We start from the raw sequence: 18,610 nt of genomic DNA, 5'->3' as shown, positions 1-18,610 counted from the left end.
TAAATACATACATTACGGTGAAAGTATAGAAAAAGATATTTGTAAATTTGTTTGAGATACGTGATATTTCACGATCTCAGAGAATAGTTACATTTCTAGCGACTGACAAAGGGTTATACGGTTAATATTAATAAACAAAGTTATTTGGATTAATGGAACGACCTTCGTCTCGTTTCAGATGACACGAATTCGTTGGTCGAGGAGCTCGTCGTCGAGGCCGGCAAGAACGTGACGTTGAATTGTCCAGGAGTGACGGAAGACTCTCTGGTGTATATGCTCGAGTGGCGAGCCAACGGTATGCAGTTACTCGAGTGGCAGGCTAACGGGATGCAACACGAACATGCCAACAGGGGCACCGATGTTTGGACTCATCAGAATAGAGTCTCTCTCTCTTTGAAAAATTATGCTCTACAATTTCATCCTGTCACAGCACCGGACTCGGCCAAGTACGAGTGCCTAATAAACAATCGTAGTACACCGGATGCCGTCATTAAGCTCATCGTTCAAGGTGAGTTATTTGTTTCTTCTTCTTTTTCTTTTTTAGTATTTTTTTTTTCTTTTTTTCTTTTTTTTTCCTTTTTTTTTTTTTTTTTAGTTTCTTTTATAAAAACAACGTTCTTTCATTTTTGTCTACGTTGTTTCATGTTCATATCGTACTTTTTATATATTCATAGATTTTCAAACACGGGAATGAAAGAGAATACGAGAGTTTAAATCTATGTACATAAGTACGTATACATGTTAAATTTATACTCGTCGAGTAGCGAATAACAAAGATTTTGTTATTTTTGAAGAAGTCCTTATTCTCTTGTATACGTTATGTATATACATACATACGTAGGTGAATATTGTAATAACAAACTCTATACGTCAATATTTAACCCTATGTATATTATATCTATTTCTAACTATGTGTTAAATGTTAGATATATATTAACGTATGTTATACAATCATTTTCTTTCTTTTTAAATAAAGATAAAGTCTTATTGATTATCATTGTTTCTTATGAAATCAAGTGGTAGTTTGAAAAGATAGTGATTGTAGCGTTAGCAGATATTGCTTTTAGTAACTGGAAATTTAGGAAACCTTACATGTAGATCTATAGGGACTTTCAAAGGGTACCTCTTTACTAACGAAGGCAATTTGCAGGCCTTCTCAAAGTACGTTCCAACTATACACCAGTAGCGATCTTCTTGTAACCCCAATATCGTTGTTTCAACGATATTGGATAAACTTGCCGCGAGGGGTTGCGTTCCTCGTTCGAATGTGAAAATGGTCTTCGTAACGGTCGAGATAATTATACATTTTCCTAAATTATCCATGGATATTACCATATCATATCTCTCATCGAAGTTGAAGCAAACTCGGTCAACACGTTTCGATTTCTGAACGAAATCGATTCGTTCAGTAGTAATACATCTTGCATACTCTCTCTCTCTCTCTCTCTCTCTCTCTTTCTCTCTGACAAAATCTTCTCGTGTTTCTTCTCGAAGAATATAGACGTTACCAAGTACAAATGCAGTTCTTCTGTTCTTCTCGCGTGGTTAAAAATGATGAAAACTTTTCTAGTGCACTTTTTATAGCTTTTAGCCAGCAGGTATGCGACAAGTGAGAACGTTTCTTTTTCCTTTTTTTTCTTTTTTTTTTTTTTTGTCACTTTTTGTCATCGTAATATATCGGCACAGCAACAAAATCTCTTATCTTTATGATAAGTAAAAATGAATCGTTACTTCCTCGACTTTATTAGATTTTATTTATTCACTCTTTGATCATCTTCGTTTCTTCTTTCTCATTCCTATAATTTTCTAAATCAGTTCTCCCTTTTTTTGTATACCCAGAATTGCGTAATGGTCACTCTTTGATTCATTCACTGTGGTTGCAATTTGTGTTCGGGGAGCTAGTTCACTCCGAAAGTTTCCGAGTTTACACAAACTTTGTGGTGAACTTTTAGGAGAAAGGGGGGGGGGATTGAGGGGATGAGGGTAGAAAGAGGAAAGGATTGGAGGGATGGGGTGGTACCACCCCGCCTAACTATCTCGGTGCTCGACGATCTTCTAATGCTTTATTTTAAAACTCAGTTTCTACCCCCAGTAGGAGTGTTTGCTTTAAGTATTTACGCCTGATTTGAATTCGTCACGTGTAACTCACCGCGTCAAGAGCAAACTTTTCCTTGGAGGCGTCCCATAGACATTGGAATCATGAGAGAGTACGAGACCATAACTTCTATGGCATAACTTTGCTTGCCTCGTTTTGCGAATCTATAAAAAAAAGAAAAGAAAAGTTAAGAAAAGAAAAGAAAGATAAAGAGAAAGAGAGAGAGAGAGAGAGAGAGAGAGAGAGAGGAAAAAGAAAAAAAGGGGAAAAAAACGAAAGGCAAAGCAGATATCTCTAGCGTCATTTCTCATCCGTGTTACGTCGTAGTTGATTCAAATTCGATGCACGATTCGTTGCGCGATTCGATTGAAAGGATCTCTCGAATCTCTGAGTGAAACGACGTAAAATTATGCGACGGTTACCATGCCTTCCAGCGAATCATCTTATTCATGCTTTCTCCAAATGCACGACGAACTCTCCCAGTTCTCTCGGATTTTCCTATCGATACTACGTGAACTCGATTTCACATCGATGGAGAATCGTTTTTATCTTCTTATATAGTTCTTATAAACTTACTATTTCTCACATACTAAGATACAAGTATCTATATATCTATATATGAACACATATACACACACACCCACACACACACTTATACTTATCGAATTTCTAGAATAAAAACTTATAGCGTGTAATTACAAATTGATAGATATATCAAGGATTTTTTATCATTGATATTTATAAATTCGTTGGGAAGACATTATTTTCGTCGAAATGGTAAAACTTTGAGAAATATCGTAGATGCAAAGTTTTTCGACCGAAAGCTTTTATAGATTTATAGATTCGAAAAGGGTTTAAGTTTTTTTGATACTTTAATCGTAACATCCAGCAGGTTATATACGTGAGGAATAAAAGCACCCAGGCAACATCTTTTAAAGAGAAAGAGATAGATAGATAGATAGATAGATAGATCGATCGATAGATAGATAGAGACAGAGAGAGAGAGAGAGAGAGAGAGAGACAGACAGACAGAGAGACAGAGAGAGAGAGAGAGAGAGAGAGAGAGAGAGAGAGAGCGAAAGAGAGAAAGAGTATTTTGCCCGTACGTGTTTCCCACAAAGAATTCTGAACACGTAGCGCTTCAGCGGTAACCAATACCCGCGTTAGATCAACCATTAAAATGAATATTTCTGAAATCTCTGGAAAGAGCATATACAGATGTCTATCGGGAATACGTACCGACGAACGAGATTGGCTATCGCGTTTTTCCTTATTTTCATCTCCCCCGTTCGCAAAAAATCTCGGTTCCCGACTGAAAAATTCCCTGTGAGGCTGTCCATACTGGTCTTGGTCCGAGAAACGTACTATGCAGATCAAATTTCTTCCCCTCTTTTTTTTTTCTTCTTTGTGTGTTCCTTTTCTCGTTCTCTTCCGCGTCTCGTTTGCCCGTAAAAATGAAACATCTCGAATCACGCCATCCATATTATATATACTTACTTTAAATTAAATATTAATGGCACGATAACGATGATGATGATGATAACGTTGATAATGATGATAATGATGATGATAATGATGATGATAAGAATTTAATCTCCGATGTTAGACCAAAGAAATTCGTGAAAAGAAATAATCGTTGAAAATTTCTATACTTAATAAAATAATATTATGAAATTCTGTGCTGCATTTTAATATTAAGTATTTAACGTCTTTTGGGAAATGTAGATTTGAGATGTAAGTATTATCTACTATATTTACTGCTATGGTTGCCCTGAACGAATCCGATCGTTTCTATTGAAATAAAATATTTCAATTCTTATAGAGTTTGAATACAAGATAAATGCAATGCGAATATACGACATTATTCATTGATACGGTATAAATAATTTATTATGAAAATTTTCAAAGGAAATCCAAAATATATCCTGTCATTTCTTTTTCGCAAACAAACTCATCACATTCGTACAAACAAAGGAAACAAGCTTTGCATATTTTTAATAGGGAAAATACGAGAAAGGATATTCAACGCGTTCTTTGTGGTCGACGTTCGTCCTTTGCCTTTCGTTTCTCGTGGGAAAAGATGGAAGAACGAAAAGGATGTCGGTGAGAAAAGGATAGGAAAAGTAGAGATAGAGATGCATGTGATGCGCATAGCCGAGATGCATGTTAGACAATGGCTTCTGGTTTTGTCGCATCACCTCGTTGCGCCTTTTTCCAGTTTTTATTATTCTCCATCTCCTTTCGTTCTTTTCATGTCCGGCATGGTACATGAGAGGAGTTTCTAGCTGGATCCATACGGAAGAAGATAACTGCGTTTTCCAGAGAAACGCGTTCGAAGCTTTTGCTTCGGAGAAAGGTCTTTGGAAAGAACGTTGGAACGCCGGTGATAAGAATAGAATGAAAACGGAATTAGATAGAATTGAATGGTCGAATGATGCTTGCGACCAGACGTAGTATTCCCCTTCTATAAAACAGAATTTGTGTCCCATTGAAAGTAAAACGTATATTCACGTATATGATATTTCTTCTTCGATTATGTCACATTAGAATTTCTAACGCCTGTTTAAAAAATTCATCTCCAGAGAAATGAAATGGAAGTTCCGTCAGAAGTACGGAACAGTGTTATATACGTTCGTTGATACACCATTACAGAAAAGTAAATAATAGAAAGAATAAGATAGAGAGATAGAGTAGTAGATAAGGTTTAAAGAATGGAACAAAGTGAAAAGTTTCTAGATAGGAAAATGTATTTTTTTTTTTTTTTCACGAGGTGTACCATCGTGATTCAAAGAATGCACAAAGAACGTAGAGATGCATTTTTGTTCGAGGCTTAAATTATCATTTGAAATTTTCCCGAATCAGAAAGTCTCCTGGTTCCATGAGTATGAATAAGCGCGAATCATTTAACGTTGCCTATTATTACGTTTTCCTTCGATCTTTTTCTTTTTCCTCTCGTTTCGTTTCTTTTTTCTTTTTTCTTTTTTCGCTCCCGGCAAAACAGTTTCATTCATATGCATGACCAAATATACAAGGAGTCGATCTGTTTTACGCGATCGCAACAAACGAGAGAAAGAAAGAAATGAAGAAAAAACGAAAAAAAGGAAAAGAAAAAAATGGACCGAGAAGAAGTAGAATATCGTTAGAAACGAAATATCAGGTGTCTTCTAACGAGCCACGATTATTCCTTCGTCTCGGTATCTATCAGCATTCTCCCGATCTTCTGTAAATCAAACAGCACTAGATGCAGATATCGGTTCGTTTGTATCACCGAGCCTCCTAACCACGATATTGTTTATCGATTCCACGTCATTATCGGCTTTCGTTATCGGAATCCATGTAGATACACGTTACCTGAATAATAGATCGTCACGAGGAACATAGCAATAGTCTGGTATCTACCTCTTTCATCTAATTTTCTCTTTTTCAATGGTGAATATGTAACGTTGAAGAGAGAGAGAGAGAGAGAGAGAGAGAGAAAGGGGCAAAAACTCTTTGAAATTTCCATACAAGTCGTTAACTTTGAGAAAGGAAAATGTGAAGGATCAAACGATGATATTTGGTTGTACCAATCGATTGCCCTCTCTCTCTCTCTCTTTTATTCACTATCTCTCCCACTCTCACACTCCCTCTCTCCCTCGATCTCTCTTATTCTCTCAGCGTATTACGTCAGAGCGAATAATTAGTGCCGTCGAGCTACGAAGCCTTTAGGATCTTAAATTAATGGTGTATTCTTACTGCTTAGTAGAGAGAAGCGAAGGACGTGATGCGTTACCTAACTGCTATACCAGCCTCTGTATATAAGTATATATTCTGTGGTGCCGTTTACGTACGCAGATATATCTATACTACCTCATACTCCTCCTCCGCGCTTGCTTCTCTTTCTCCTCCTCCACCTACTCCTCCTTCTCTTCTTCCGTATCCTATTTCCCTTCTCTCTCTACTCTTCTCCATCCCTCTCTCTCTCTCACTCTCTTTCTCTTTCTCTCTCTCTCTCTCTCTCTCTCTCTCTCGATCACTCTCTATCACTCTCTCCCTCTCTCTCTCTCTCTCTCTCTCTCTCTCTCTCTCTCTCTCTTTGTTACTGTACTCGTCTGCATGCTGCAACGACGAACATGACTCACGGTATATAATTAGAGTAAATGAGAAAGGCTGTCAGGAATACCCTGGCGTACGGCGGATTTCGGAAGGGAAGGAGCCTCGACGTTGTAAACCGAGGTATACCCAACGAAAACGATTCTCAGCGTCGGTTGCAAGCTAAGTAGAGCGCTTCGCCCTTCCTACTTGCACACATACCACGAGGAAAACCAATAGAAGTCCAGACAGAGAAAGAGAGAATGAGAGAGAGAGAGAGAGAGGGGAAGAGTAAAGAGAGAAAGTAAAAATAGGGAAAAATGAGTTTTACTTCTGAGAGAAAATTTGTTGATAAAGATAAAAGTCTCTGTATGTTCTATTTAATTTCCAATGGATTTGATTGAAATATTTGAACTTTCAATAATTATATTGAACATTGAATCTTTTATATATTTAAATTATAATTATTAATATTATGATAAAGATATGATGTTAGACGTATGATAATATTTATTATATAATGTAAAAATTAAATCATATATTTTAGGCTCGAAAATAATACACGCAAATTTTATCTATAATATGTCTTTTAGCGAATGTTAAATGTCACGATTTCATTCTATAAATAAAGTCACCATCTTATTTCGTTTCTATGTACGAGGTGTACCAGGCACGACAAGTCGATGTAAATAGGTCGAGTTCTGGAACGACAAGAGAGTCTGGAAACGAAATGGGAAGGGTCGAAGAAGATTCTCTCTCTCTCTCTCTCTCTCTCTCTTTCTCTTTCTCTCTCTCTCTCTTTCATTCATTCGAGCGAATAAAATTTTTCTCCTCTGAAATTACTATACCGCTTTCGTCGCGCTATTGTCGACCAGACGATCTACCAAATGCTTCTCTCTCTCCCTCTCTCTCTCTCTCTCTCTCTCTCTCTCTCTCTCTCTCTCTCTCTCTTGATCTCTCTTTCTCGCACTCGTTTTCTTTAGTTGCACGATTTCGTTTGGCATCGGCGAATCGTGACTCTTCTACTTTTTATCCAAATGGCCGGGAATTCGGCGTGTTCTGACTTCTATCTTCTATTTTACTCTTTAATCCTTAACCATAGTTTTACCTTCAAAATGTCTTGAACTAAAAAGTTAGAACGGATGAAAATGTAAAGTGATATAAAGATCAAATCTATTTATCCTTCTTATTCTCTTTTATTTCACTATATTTTGTGAAATTTATTTTATTACGACAATTGATGTCTCTGTTAAAAGCATTGCTTCTTTGTTTTATCCATTTATAAACTTACTTACGTATTGTATTTATGAAGCTAATCAATTTTGTCCAATTAATGTAATTCTCTCTCTCTCTCTCTCTCTCTCTCTCTCTCTCTATTTATCTATCTATCTATCTATCTATCTATCTATCTATCTATTTATCTATCTATCTATCTATCTATTTCATTTTCTATCGTAATTCCAGAAATCGGCCACGCGAGTAACGACAAGAGAGTATCACTAATCTCCATTAGTACGTAAATTGATTAGATCGGTATTGGATATAAAATGAATACGATTAATTATTACGAAGAAATGATTTTAATCAAGTAGCAAGTTGACATTTATCGTAATAAATCGAGTCGACTTTGATTAAAAAAATACTCTGGTTATTCGACAAAATTAACTATTATCGTAATACAATCGGTTTTATACTCATGGTCCCTTTCATGCGATACTATGTTTTCCAACCAAAAGAACATTTTTCTTCGGTCGTTGGGTATCGTATAATATCCATACGTTCAAGTTAGATAATTTCGTGAACGTTCGAAGAAACCACTTGGTTTCACATTGATAATTCAATCTCTTGGTCGTGCCAAACTGTCGTAAAGAGCGAGAGAGAGAGAGAGAGAGAGAGAGAGAGATAGAGAGAGAGGGATAGATAGATAGATAGATAGATAGAAAGGGAGAGAGAGAAAGAGAGAGGATAAATTGATAGAAGGAAAGGAAAGGAGAAAAAGATACTCAAAGTTGAAGGGAGAAAAGGTACGATAGGTCGTTGCAAACTTCGTAGTATCGATGACCGTCATAAATACCGTGAATGCCTTTGAATGGTACGAAATTAGGGTTTAATTAATTTAACATAAATTCTCACCGTGTGAATTCCAGGCGGACCATTCAGGGGCAACGAAAGTGCCGAGACATTTATCACGTCCCGTTGGAACCTTTCCTAACCGTAGAATATATGTAGTTCTTCTTGTAAGTTCGAGTTTTCTTTTCCCACCTTTTTCCTTTTATTTCTCTCGTTCTCTCATAGCTTTTAACTAACATTTTTTAAACGTGCACGTTGTCAAACTGTACTACAGTAAGGTCAAAGAAAAAAAAATATAGTTTGGTAAAGTTGAAGGAATAAGATAAGAAAGACTAATAAAATGTTATTAGTATTTCGAATAGAAGAGAAAAGTCGATTTAGTAATTTACGTCGAGTTTAGAACGAAACGAGATAATATTTCGATCGACGTTTCCGAGTACCAATTGAATCTGTTTCTCTCGAAAAGGAGCATGTACCAGATGGCACAATTCGATTTATACTCATACATCTCTCTCTCTCTCTCTCTCTCTCTCTCTCTCTCTCTCTTTTTCCTCCGTCTTTATCTTTATAGTTTTGCACCTTTTCTTACATATAAATACAAACACATACAGTTAGATAGAGTCACGAAAACTGGCCGAAGAAAATGGAATCAGGGACAAGGAGAACATTCATGGTCTATGTGGGAAGCTAGCATAGAGGAAGTCACTCGCAATTCGCCGAGTTCCTATCTCGTTGCCCGAGAGATTTCGTTCTTACGAGCGCGTAAGAGACGAAACAAGCGCGAGATTTTGTCTCGAACTAAAATAGATACGATAAAGAAACACAAAGAGAGAGAGAGAGAGAGAGAGAAAGTGAGAAATAAAAAAAGAGAGAGAGAGAGAGAGAGAGACAAAGAAAAGAAAGGAGAGAAAAAGAAAGAGAAAATAAAGCTAGTGACCCGTGCAATTCTAAGCGTGAAAATCTTAAATCACCTTAGACCTTAGAAAGTTTACCTCGAACGTGCGAGAATGATGAAAAACGAGAGGAAAAGCTAAAGAGGATCGCGTGTCCATCGGAGAAGCGTGTCTTCCAACTTGATTCATCGCACGTTTGGGAAATATACTTTTAAACGCGAAACTTTCAACTTCAACGTTCATGCATGCTGAACAAAAAAAAAACACGTTATCTTGTCTGTGATATTACGACGAGTAGCATGCACTCTCTTGTCTACTTTATTAAAAATTAAAGAGAAAAGAAAAAAAAAAAAGAGAAAAGAAGAAGGACAAGAACTACAACAAACGACAAAAAAAAAAAAAGAAAACAAGCACTGAGTGAATGTAATTAATTATAATCTTTGAGTAACCAGGAAGTCGTGCGTTCCTTATGTTTCGAAGGTTAAAGCGCTTTTACAGCCTAATCTGAATATTACATCGCGGTGCATTGCCAAGATTGAGGCTATTTACATAGCGCATTTTGGAATAGAGCCAGTAAGAAAATATTTATGATTTCTGGCATGCACCGATCCGTTCCGATTTTGAGGTCTTGAGGCAATTAAAAATAATGTCTTTCAATTCGATAAAATCCAAGTTGGTTATGTGGGTCAGATATTGATTCAACTTTTGTTTCAATTTTCTAATCTAAACTCAAATTTTAGTCTAAATTTGAAATTTTTTCTGACACACACGATTCTTTCTTCTTCTGCTGACATGAAATTTATTATTTATTTAATTAACTAAAATTAAAAAATTTTTTTTTTCTCTCTTTTCTCTCTCTCTCTCTCTCTCTCTCTTTTTCAATTTTAGCTTTCGTGAAAATAGAACAGTTATACAGTAATTTGAATTTCTTCGCATTAATACAGTAGTATTCAATTTAATACAATTTTACAATTTGATCTAATGTCTTACTAGAACTAATAATTCTTCCTTGATTTTATATGAACCGATCGAACAATGTCCAACCTTAAGTGAACTATAATGACATAGTAGAAAAATTCGTAATAAAAGACTATAGTTGTGTCCCATTTTATGGTTATTTCCGAAAGATGTAAGATTCGTTAACGTGATCAAACGTAAGCATGAAGGAAACTCAATGCAATTTTACCGGTGGTGGTGGTTTAATCGCCGCCATTAGAGAACGATTAGCTTGGCAATCGTCTTGAAGGGTAGACTCGGAATCAGTTTTAAGGTGTTGTCGGTTAGAATGAAGAGAAAAGGGAGAACTTAGAGAAGGTTGGTTAATTTCGTGAGACAAACTGCAACGACTCACGTGCTAGTTGGTGAATAAAAGGAACGATTTAACATTTGAGTACTTTTGATATACCACACTGTCGATAAGTTTTCGTCTGTTAAATCGAAAATTAAGAAGATATCGAAGAAAAATAATATATTATATTAAATACTTTAATAAAATGTTGAATCATGTCTATAAGAATTTTATAATTTTAATGAATTATATTAAGATTATTTAGAATATGATTATAGTTTTTACCTAAGTTACAAGAATAATTTGATGGGAATAAATTATATTCTTTGTTGTTAAATAAATTGATTAAATTAAGATTGTTTAGAAAATTATTACAATCTTTACATAAGTGTAAAGAATAATTTAAAGGATAAAGAAAGCTTTGATATTACTTGTCGATTTTTGAAAAGAAAAGAAACGAAGGTTTCTAAGGTTCAATTTCCTTCACGATACAAGATATTAAAATGAGTTCACATGTAAATGGAATGTTTACTTTACTATTGCAAAACAGTATTTCATTCATAGCTCATCCATAAAATTCTACGGGATATGATACTTCGAAAGATTTATTTATTTCCAATGGAACATATTTCTTATAGTTTTTATTGATATCTCTTTTTGTTGTAATCTCTGCTTTTTCATGAGAGAGAGAGAGAGAGAGAGAGAGAGAAAAAAATAAATAAATTAGAAGATCATTCAATTTTCGATTTTTACAATTTCATTCTTACGAAAGATATTTATACCAATAATAATTATATAATTAATATGTAAATGTAATAAATTTATGATTACTTTACTTTATATGTATCGTTTTACGTTTTCCACGCCTCTGACTCGAAGCAAACGTCATTAATGCGAAAAGAGGTCGTATATATGTACGTATGTATATATTTATGTAAGTATATATATATATATATATATATATATGTGTTCGGCCCTTAGGCTAAGGAAGTCAAGTCATAAGCGGAGAAAGAAGAATAACAATTTTACGAGGCCGATAATCGTAGTTTATTGCGTTTATCGCGCATCTGATTTTTAATGAGACTTACCTCGGTCACGAGACACGTATGTAAGTAAGCACTTACGTCCGTACATTTCTAAAACACAAGGCTTGCTTAGAAATCGAATATATATATATATATATATATATATATATATATATACATATATACACACATGTTCTTTGCATCCATGAGTTTTGCAAGCGAAGAGTTCCCTTACATACCGCTCTCGGAAGTTTTAACGTTCTGTATAACGCTTTGATCTATATTCTCGTTACGTTTTATGCCCTAAACTTGTAAGTAGGCGACTAAAATCTAACGGTGAAGCGCTCACCGAGTTTATCCATTTTACCATTATCGAATTATAACAAATAGAGCGAAAACATTATAACATTGAATATTAACGTGACTTAAATTCAATTTATTTTTTTCACCTGGAAATATTCTCTCTCTCTCTCTCTCTCTCTCTCACTCTTTTTTTTTTTTATTCTCGGCTTAAGCTTTTATCTCTCTTTTCGACATTGAAAATTTGTAACGAATCAAACTAAGACACACGATGTATCCTCGAGAGACGATAATATTTCAGTATAAACTAATGCGATCCGTCGATTCTCGTTTTCCATTGGGATATCATTTCGATGTGTATTTCACGGAATAGTGCAAGCAGCCTTTACCCTGGAGATATCAATTTCTTTTCATGTTTCTCTATCTACCCACAAACGCTCATTCTATTCTCTTTCTCTCTCTCTCTCTCTCTCTCTCTCTCTCTCTCTCGCTTTTTCTATTTTTCTGTTCTTCTTTCAAAAAATTTCTACGTGAATTTACAATTTCTCCTGGATACCAATACGAACGGAAAAACGAACGAGAACGTTGGTATTGTTATCTATTTAAATTTCTGACTTCTGAAGAAGCATTATGGAAAAGAAAGAAAAAGATAGATAGATAGATAGATACAGACGGCACAAGTTGGTCAAACTTTACCATTAGATTTCGTTTCTACTTAGTAGTCGGGTATACGAAGTAAACTGCTCTTTCATAAATTAATTTCCATTTGCAACGGTCCGAGAACTTATGGTGAACTGGATAACGAACCGTGATTATCTCCGATGGTAAGCATTTTCCAAGTTTTCTCTGACCAATCCCACCCAAGGACATTATTATTAAAATGATATTCACCGCCAATCAGTCGCTTTCGCATTAACGTTATAAGTTTCTCAATTCATAAAATTCTAGTTTTATTCGTACCGATGAAATTCTTTACAACTTTTTAATTATTTGTTGAAACAATTCCTCTTATCTTTATTTATTTCCTTTTTCTCTTTTCCCCTATCCTCAAACACCTTTTTCACTTTTTCTTAAAATATTTAAAATCTATTTTAACTTTTATTCATTTGATTTGATAATAATAAAAACACCGACGAAATTATATATAGTGACGATTATATATCGCGAGAATATTAAATTTAGAGATGGACGGTTGAAATTTGCGAAGAGACTCGAATTAGGAAGTTCACGTTTAAACAAATTCTCGCCGGTGGAAAATTAGCGAACTGGACGCCTACGAGGGAGAGATAGAGAGAGAGAGAGAGAGAGAGAGTGAGAGAGAGTGAGAGAGAGTGAGTGAGTGAATTAGACTGTAGCAATTTCGACTGAAAGCCACGGTGTATGAGAGGGGCTAGTCTTTCCAAGAGAAATTTCGCTTCTCTCGATGTAACTATATATTATATATATATATATATATACATATATATATATATATATATATATATATATATATATACGTATAGATATGTAAAGTAGTGGATATTCTACGTAGGTAAAGTGTAATATCTGGTCGAATCTCTAAGTCACGAAAGCAATTTCGTAGTCACCCGATAGATGGTTCGGGGAATAGAATGCTTCGAATTCGACAATATCGGGAATATGTACGTACGTACGAACGAAGCTTTAGATTTGGGATCGTGGATATCGGTACTGATTCGATAAGTGACGTTGTCCGTTCTTTCGGACAACTGCAAACCATTCGGGATGAATATACGGAAAATTGAATCGACGGGGAAAAGATTTGTTTGTACTACGAGAACGTACATATGTACACACAGATAGACACACACACACACACATTCACACTTATATATATATATATATATGTGTGTGTGTGTGTACTTTCGACGATGGCTTAAATTTTACTTTGAAAAATGTATCACGAGTTTATGAACGAAATATTTTCTTCGTATCGGGAAATCTATTTTAAATCTTTATATTCCATGTTAAATGAATAAAGATGATGATCGAAGTATTGTCCCTATCTATGATATTAAAATGATGCAAGCTCGGATCGATGATTATTAGCGTGAAAACGTGTTGCGTGTTAAATTTCTTTTTCTTTTTTTTTCTTTTCTTTTTCTTTCCTTTTTTCTTTTTTCTTTTCTTTTTTTTTTTTTTTTCTTTCTTTCTTTCTACCTTAACTTCCACCTTTATTTCCTTTTCATTTACGACATAAGATCTACGGATAATTTGCTTGTACTCGTTAAGAAATATCTAAGCTTTTCTTTTACATGCTTCTGCCTCGTTTCGGATATGCAAAGACATCCATTTTTTTCTTTTTTTTTTCTCTCTTCTTTTTCTTTCTTTTCCGAATAAAAAGTATTTTAGTATTAGGTATTCGTCATCTCATTTCTCCCAAGGGTACCATAACGTAAGGCTTATGAAAAATTAGCATGTGACCGTTTAACTTCTTGGACATTTCTTCGTTTTATGCTGGAAGTTCCGTGCAAGAAAGAAAACCTTAGGGGATTATATGGTTGCAATAAATTTTCATTGCGACGATATTATTATTTCAAAATAACGAATGAAAATAAAACTATAGTCAAGTTGATTATCGAAGCATCTAAAATATTGTATATTTCGATATGAATCTTTAATGAATATAAATGTTCAAACACATTGTAATTAAACGTTCAATGAGAACGGTTAAGCAAATTTAAAAAGAAGAACGAGAAGAAGGAAAGAGTACGATATTAAATGAAGGGATGCGTTACGTCACGAAAGCGTCGGAAACATTTTTACACCATTTTCGTAATTATCGCCTTGATTTCAGTAGAAGAGCGATTAGTCTACATTAAGGCCTTATATTACGACCACAGCTCATGCAACGTCTGGGACGGCGTAATTAAAGGGACGTCCGTTTAATCATCTCCCTTCCTCCATTTCCCATGAATCACCATAGATTCGAGATGGATTTACGCTTGGTACATTTTTCTTAGGTCGTATATACTTGAATAGCCGTGAATAGCACATTAAGAATTATATTAAATCATTATTCATTAGAATTTTATACATTTGAAAATTAGAATGTCAAAATATTTGTGAGATAAGTTAATGAATAATTGTTTTTTTTTTCTTTTTTTTTTTTTTTTCCTTTACGAAGTCGTCACCGTCGTCCACGTAAAAGCAAAACAAAGAAAGAAAAGAATAAAGAGGGAAAGGAACAAAACAAAACAAAAAAAAAAAGTAAAAACAAAAAAAAAAGAGAAAAACAGGAATGAATTTTTTTATGGACGTGAACACATTTGTCACAACATTTTCATTGATAAAAATCACGAAGAGCCAAGTTGCGAACGCATCTTGGACAGCTTTGTGCGTTAGAGATATAATGCAGTACTTCCGGCAACTTCGGCCAGCGATGTGTCTTGTAAATTCTGAAATTAATGTTATCACGCTGGCGCGCATACATCATCGAGATCGCCCCGTCTAAAGCCACCCTTAAATCTTCCTTATCACAATGACGGCCCGCGGAGTCGTACAAACTTTACGACACTGCTTTTCTACCTCGACGACAATTTCCTAACCGAGTATATGCTACGTACGGTAACCTGATAAACTTTAATTTTAAATGTAATATGCTTTGGTCAAATTGTGAAAAATTTGATGGATATCAAACGTCACAGCTCAATAAAAGAGATTGAGACCGATTATACAATATTATGATGATATTGATTTCTTCGACAAGGTGTCAATCGTGTGGTTCATAAAAAAAGTTCGCAAATAAATCTCTCTCAATAGTGGTCGTGTTATGACAAGCATCATGAAGAATATCGTGTGTGAATATATCATGTTGTTTTCTTTCTTTCTTTCTCTTTTTTTCTTTTTTTTTTTTTTTTTCTTTCTTTGTTTCCTTTTTTTCCCTTCGTTTCGTAAAACAAAAATTTCAACAATACGTATGTCATACATTTAAATGATTGATCTATATCTTTCCGATAGAACATTACTCGAGCGTTATAATAATTTCGAACTGTAATAATAAATAAATCTGATGTATCGAATATTGTAATTTTTCTACTACAAGTGAAAGCTAACGTTATATATGACACATGATCCGTTAAAGTTTGGATACGGTTGACTTGGCGGTATTGGTAATGTTACTATACTCGAAAGCTTCTGTCAGAATTGGCCAGGTTCTAGGTAGAACGTAGAATGCGTCAAGGGTGTTACGTCGATGTGGTGGTGATGGCGGTGGTGCTAGTAGGGTGAGTAGGAATACGGTTGGTGGTTCCACGTTACCAGGGTAGAAATGAATAATGCAACGCATCACGTCAACTGAACCGCTGCACGCTGCTGCAAATCTCATCCTCCGGTGGATACCTAGCAGGGCCCCGATGGACCAACCGCCTCAACCTCTCTATCTCTCAACCATCTCCGCAACGTTTCTCTAACCTTGCTTGCTACGTCTACCACGGATCACGCCCACACACGATCGGTTCTCGCGGGTTTGATCATAAGCCTACCTACGATCGCACCTACTCGTTTGCTCGTTCGAGCGCATCCTATCGATTCTTTCTATCTTTTTCGTTTTTTTTTTCTTTTTTTTTTCCTCTTTCTCTCTCTCTCTCTCTTTTTTTTTTTTTTTTTTTTTTTAATGGAGATATACATGAATGCGAGACAATCAAGAGAAGATTAATCGACGAGTACGAACGATCGAATTTGAACGATCAAAAGATATCGTAGATAATATTTTTACTGTTCAATTATCACTGAAAATTTTTAAACGAGATGGCATTGAAATAGAGATAGATCGATTGGAATAGTAAATTTATAAATATACATATAATACTTTTAGAATGATTTATACGATGATATTGTCTTTTTATGTGAAAGTATATCTATATAAGAAATCAAAAATTTATCGAGATACGCTATTCCGGGATTTGTGAAAGTGTGAAAATCAAATTATCTATGTATGATGTACACATATATAGAGAGAATAACTGTATACGATTTTTAAATTTATATGTATACGATTATTCTATATCTCTGTTTCTTTATTTGGAAGATATTTTATGGGTTTGTATGTATTTATAACGTTTATGAATGAGCAAGAAAAAAGAAACGTCAGGATGGACCACTGGTTGATAAATGAAATTCAGACGAATCTGGAAAAAGTAGCGAGTATCTCATTCTGTCTTTCTCTCTCTCTCTCTCTCTCTCTCTCTATATATATATATATATATATATATATATATATATATATATATATATATACCGCTATCTAGAAAGATATAATTTCTTAGCGAGTAGTAAAGGGGGCTTCTTATTTCAAGTGAAAGTACTTCGAGAAATTCGGGATCTTACCAACCTTTTCCATTATCAAATTAGTTTCTTATGAAAAAAAGTAGAATAGCTTCTTCGTTTCTCGAAGTGGCATACGATATACCTATATATTTTCTTAACCAAAAGCCTGATTCGCTTTTCTTTTTCGTCCGAACTTTTTCGTTTTTTTCAATCGACTCTCGAAAACGTTTCAAACGATTATATCTCCCTTTTATTTTATGTCGGCACGCTTTCAACGAATAGAAGAATTCGAAGGTCGAAGGTCGTCGTTAGTTCTTCAGAGAGAGAGAGAGAGAGAGAGAGAGAGAGAGAGAGAGAGAGAGAGAGAGAGAGAGAGAGAAAGAGAGATAGAGAGAGATAGAGAGGAAAAGAAGAGGGAGTGGAAAGTTTAGTAAATTATATTAGTTGTAGACTGTAACAACAAAGTATGCCGCTACTTCTTACGAATAATATTGGCGAAAGTATAATAAGCGAACTTTCCAACACGTGTCTGTTAGACAAAGAGGGATTCAAGTTTTGTCGTGTAGTCAAGAAAAAAAGGGAAAATGAAGATCCTTTAAAAAGAATAAGAATTAGAGGAAAGGAATATATATATATATATAATTACGTCGACTTTTCTGACTTACCTTATCGAAATAAAGAGTCAAATGACCATCACCTTAAATGCTAGAACGACGTTAGCTTGTATAAGGTGGTCGAAAGGGGACGATATTCGTAGTAGGGTTGGAACGTGGTTGGAAGGTTGGAAAGGGTAGACGATCGTGAGGCCAAGCAACGTTCGGAGTTAATTTTGCGGACGAAAGACAAAAGTTCTGACGGCAGTGAACTTTTAAAGCATTCTACGTGAAGGGAGTGGATACGGTCGACGTCGACGTTAGTAGGTAGGTATTCCTTTGCTTCTCTCTCTATCTCTCTTTCTCTCTCTCTCTATTTCTCTCTCTATCTCTCTCTCTCTCTCTCTCTCTTCCTCTCACTCTTTCGGACTATCACAGTGGTGGAGTGGATTGGCCCGAGGGTAGTTCGGAACTTGTAAAGGAAAAATTGTACCAAGGGCCACCGCGGGAATAAGGAAATTTCCATATAATAATTAGATCCTCAAATTACTCTAATAAAAGAGTATGATTAACTTGGATATCCGGACTGTGACTCTCTCACTCTCTCTCTCTCTCTTTCTCTCTCTTTCTCTTTCTCTTTTTTTTCTTTCTATCGCTTCTCATTTTAGATTTTCATCATACCATCTACAATTCTTTTTTTATATCTCCTTCAGCGGCGTCGAATCGTCTGAAATTCTCGAATATCTTTATTGGAAGAAGAAATAGAAGAAAAAGATAGGGGAGAGACGGGGATTTTTGTCTCCTTCTTAACCATATATTTTTATATTCTACTTGCTCGCTTAACTTCTCTCTCTCTCTCTCTCTCTCTCTCTTTCTTTCTCCTTCTCCCTATTTCATACCGTTCTTCTATTTATTCTTCTCTCCCTCTTTCTCTTGAATTTCCATGTCCTCCCTTTCCCAATGAATCCCACTTCATCCAGTATAGCGCA

General features: G+C 35.1%; 1 protein-coding gene across 5 annotated transcripts in view; it reads left to right on the top strand.

Annotated features, from left to right (window-relative positions):
• Positions 1–18,610, top strand: part of LOC124425776 (tyrosine-protein phosphatase 99A) — a 339,523-nt gene that overhangs the window by 128,173 nt on the left and 192,740 nt on the right. For all 5 annotated transcript variants that reach the window (XM_046966640.1, XM_046966641.1, XM_046966643.1 and 2 more), the window contains one exon: positions 179–508. In XM_046966640.1, coding sequence (XP_046822596.1) covers positions 179–508 — 330 coding nt within the window. The remainder of the gene's footprint in view (positions 1–178; positions 509–18,610) is intronic.

Source organism: Vespa crabro, chromosome 7 (assembly GCF_910589235.1).
Source record: "Vespa crabro chromosome 7, iyVesCrab1.2, whole genome shotgun sequence".
Lineage (NCBI taxonomy): Eukaryota > Metazoa > Arthropoda > Insecta > Hymenoptera > Vespidae > Vespa > Vespa crabro.
This window is presented reverse-complemented; position numbering and strand designations above follow the sequence as displayed.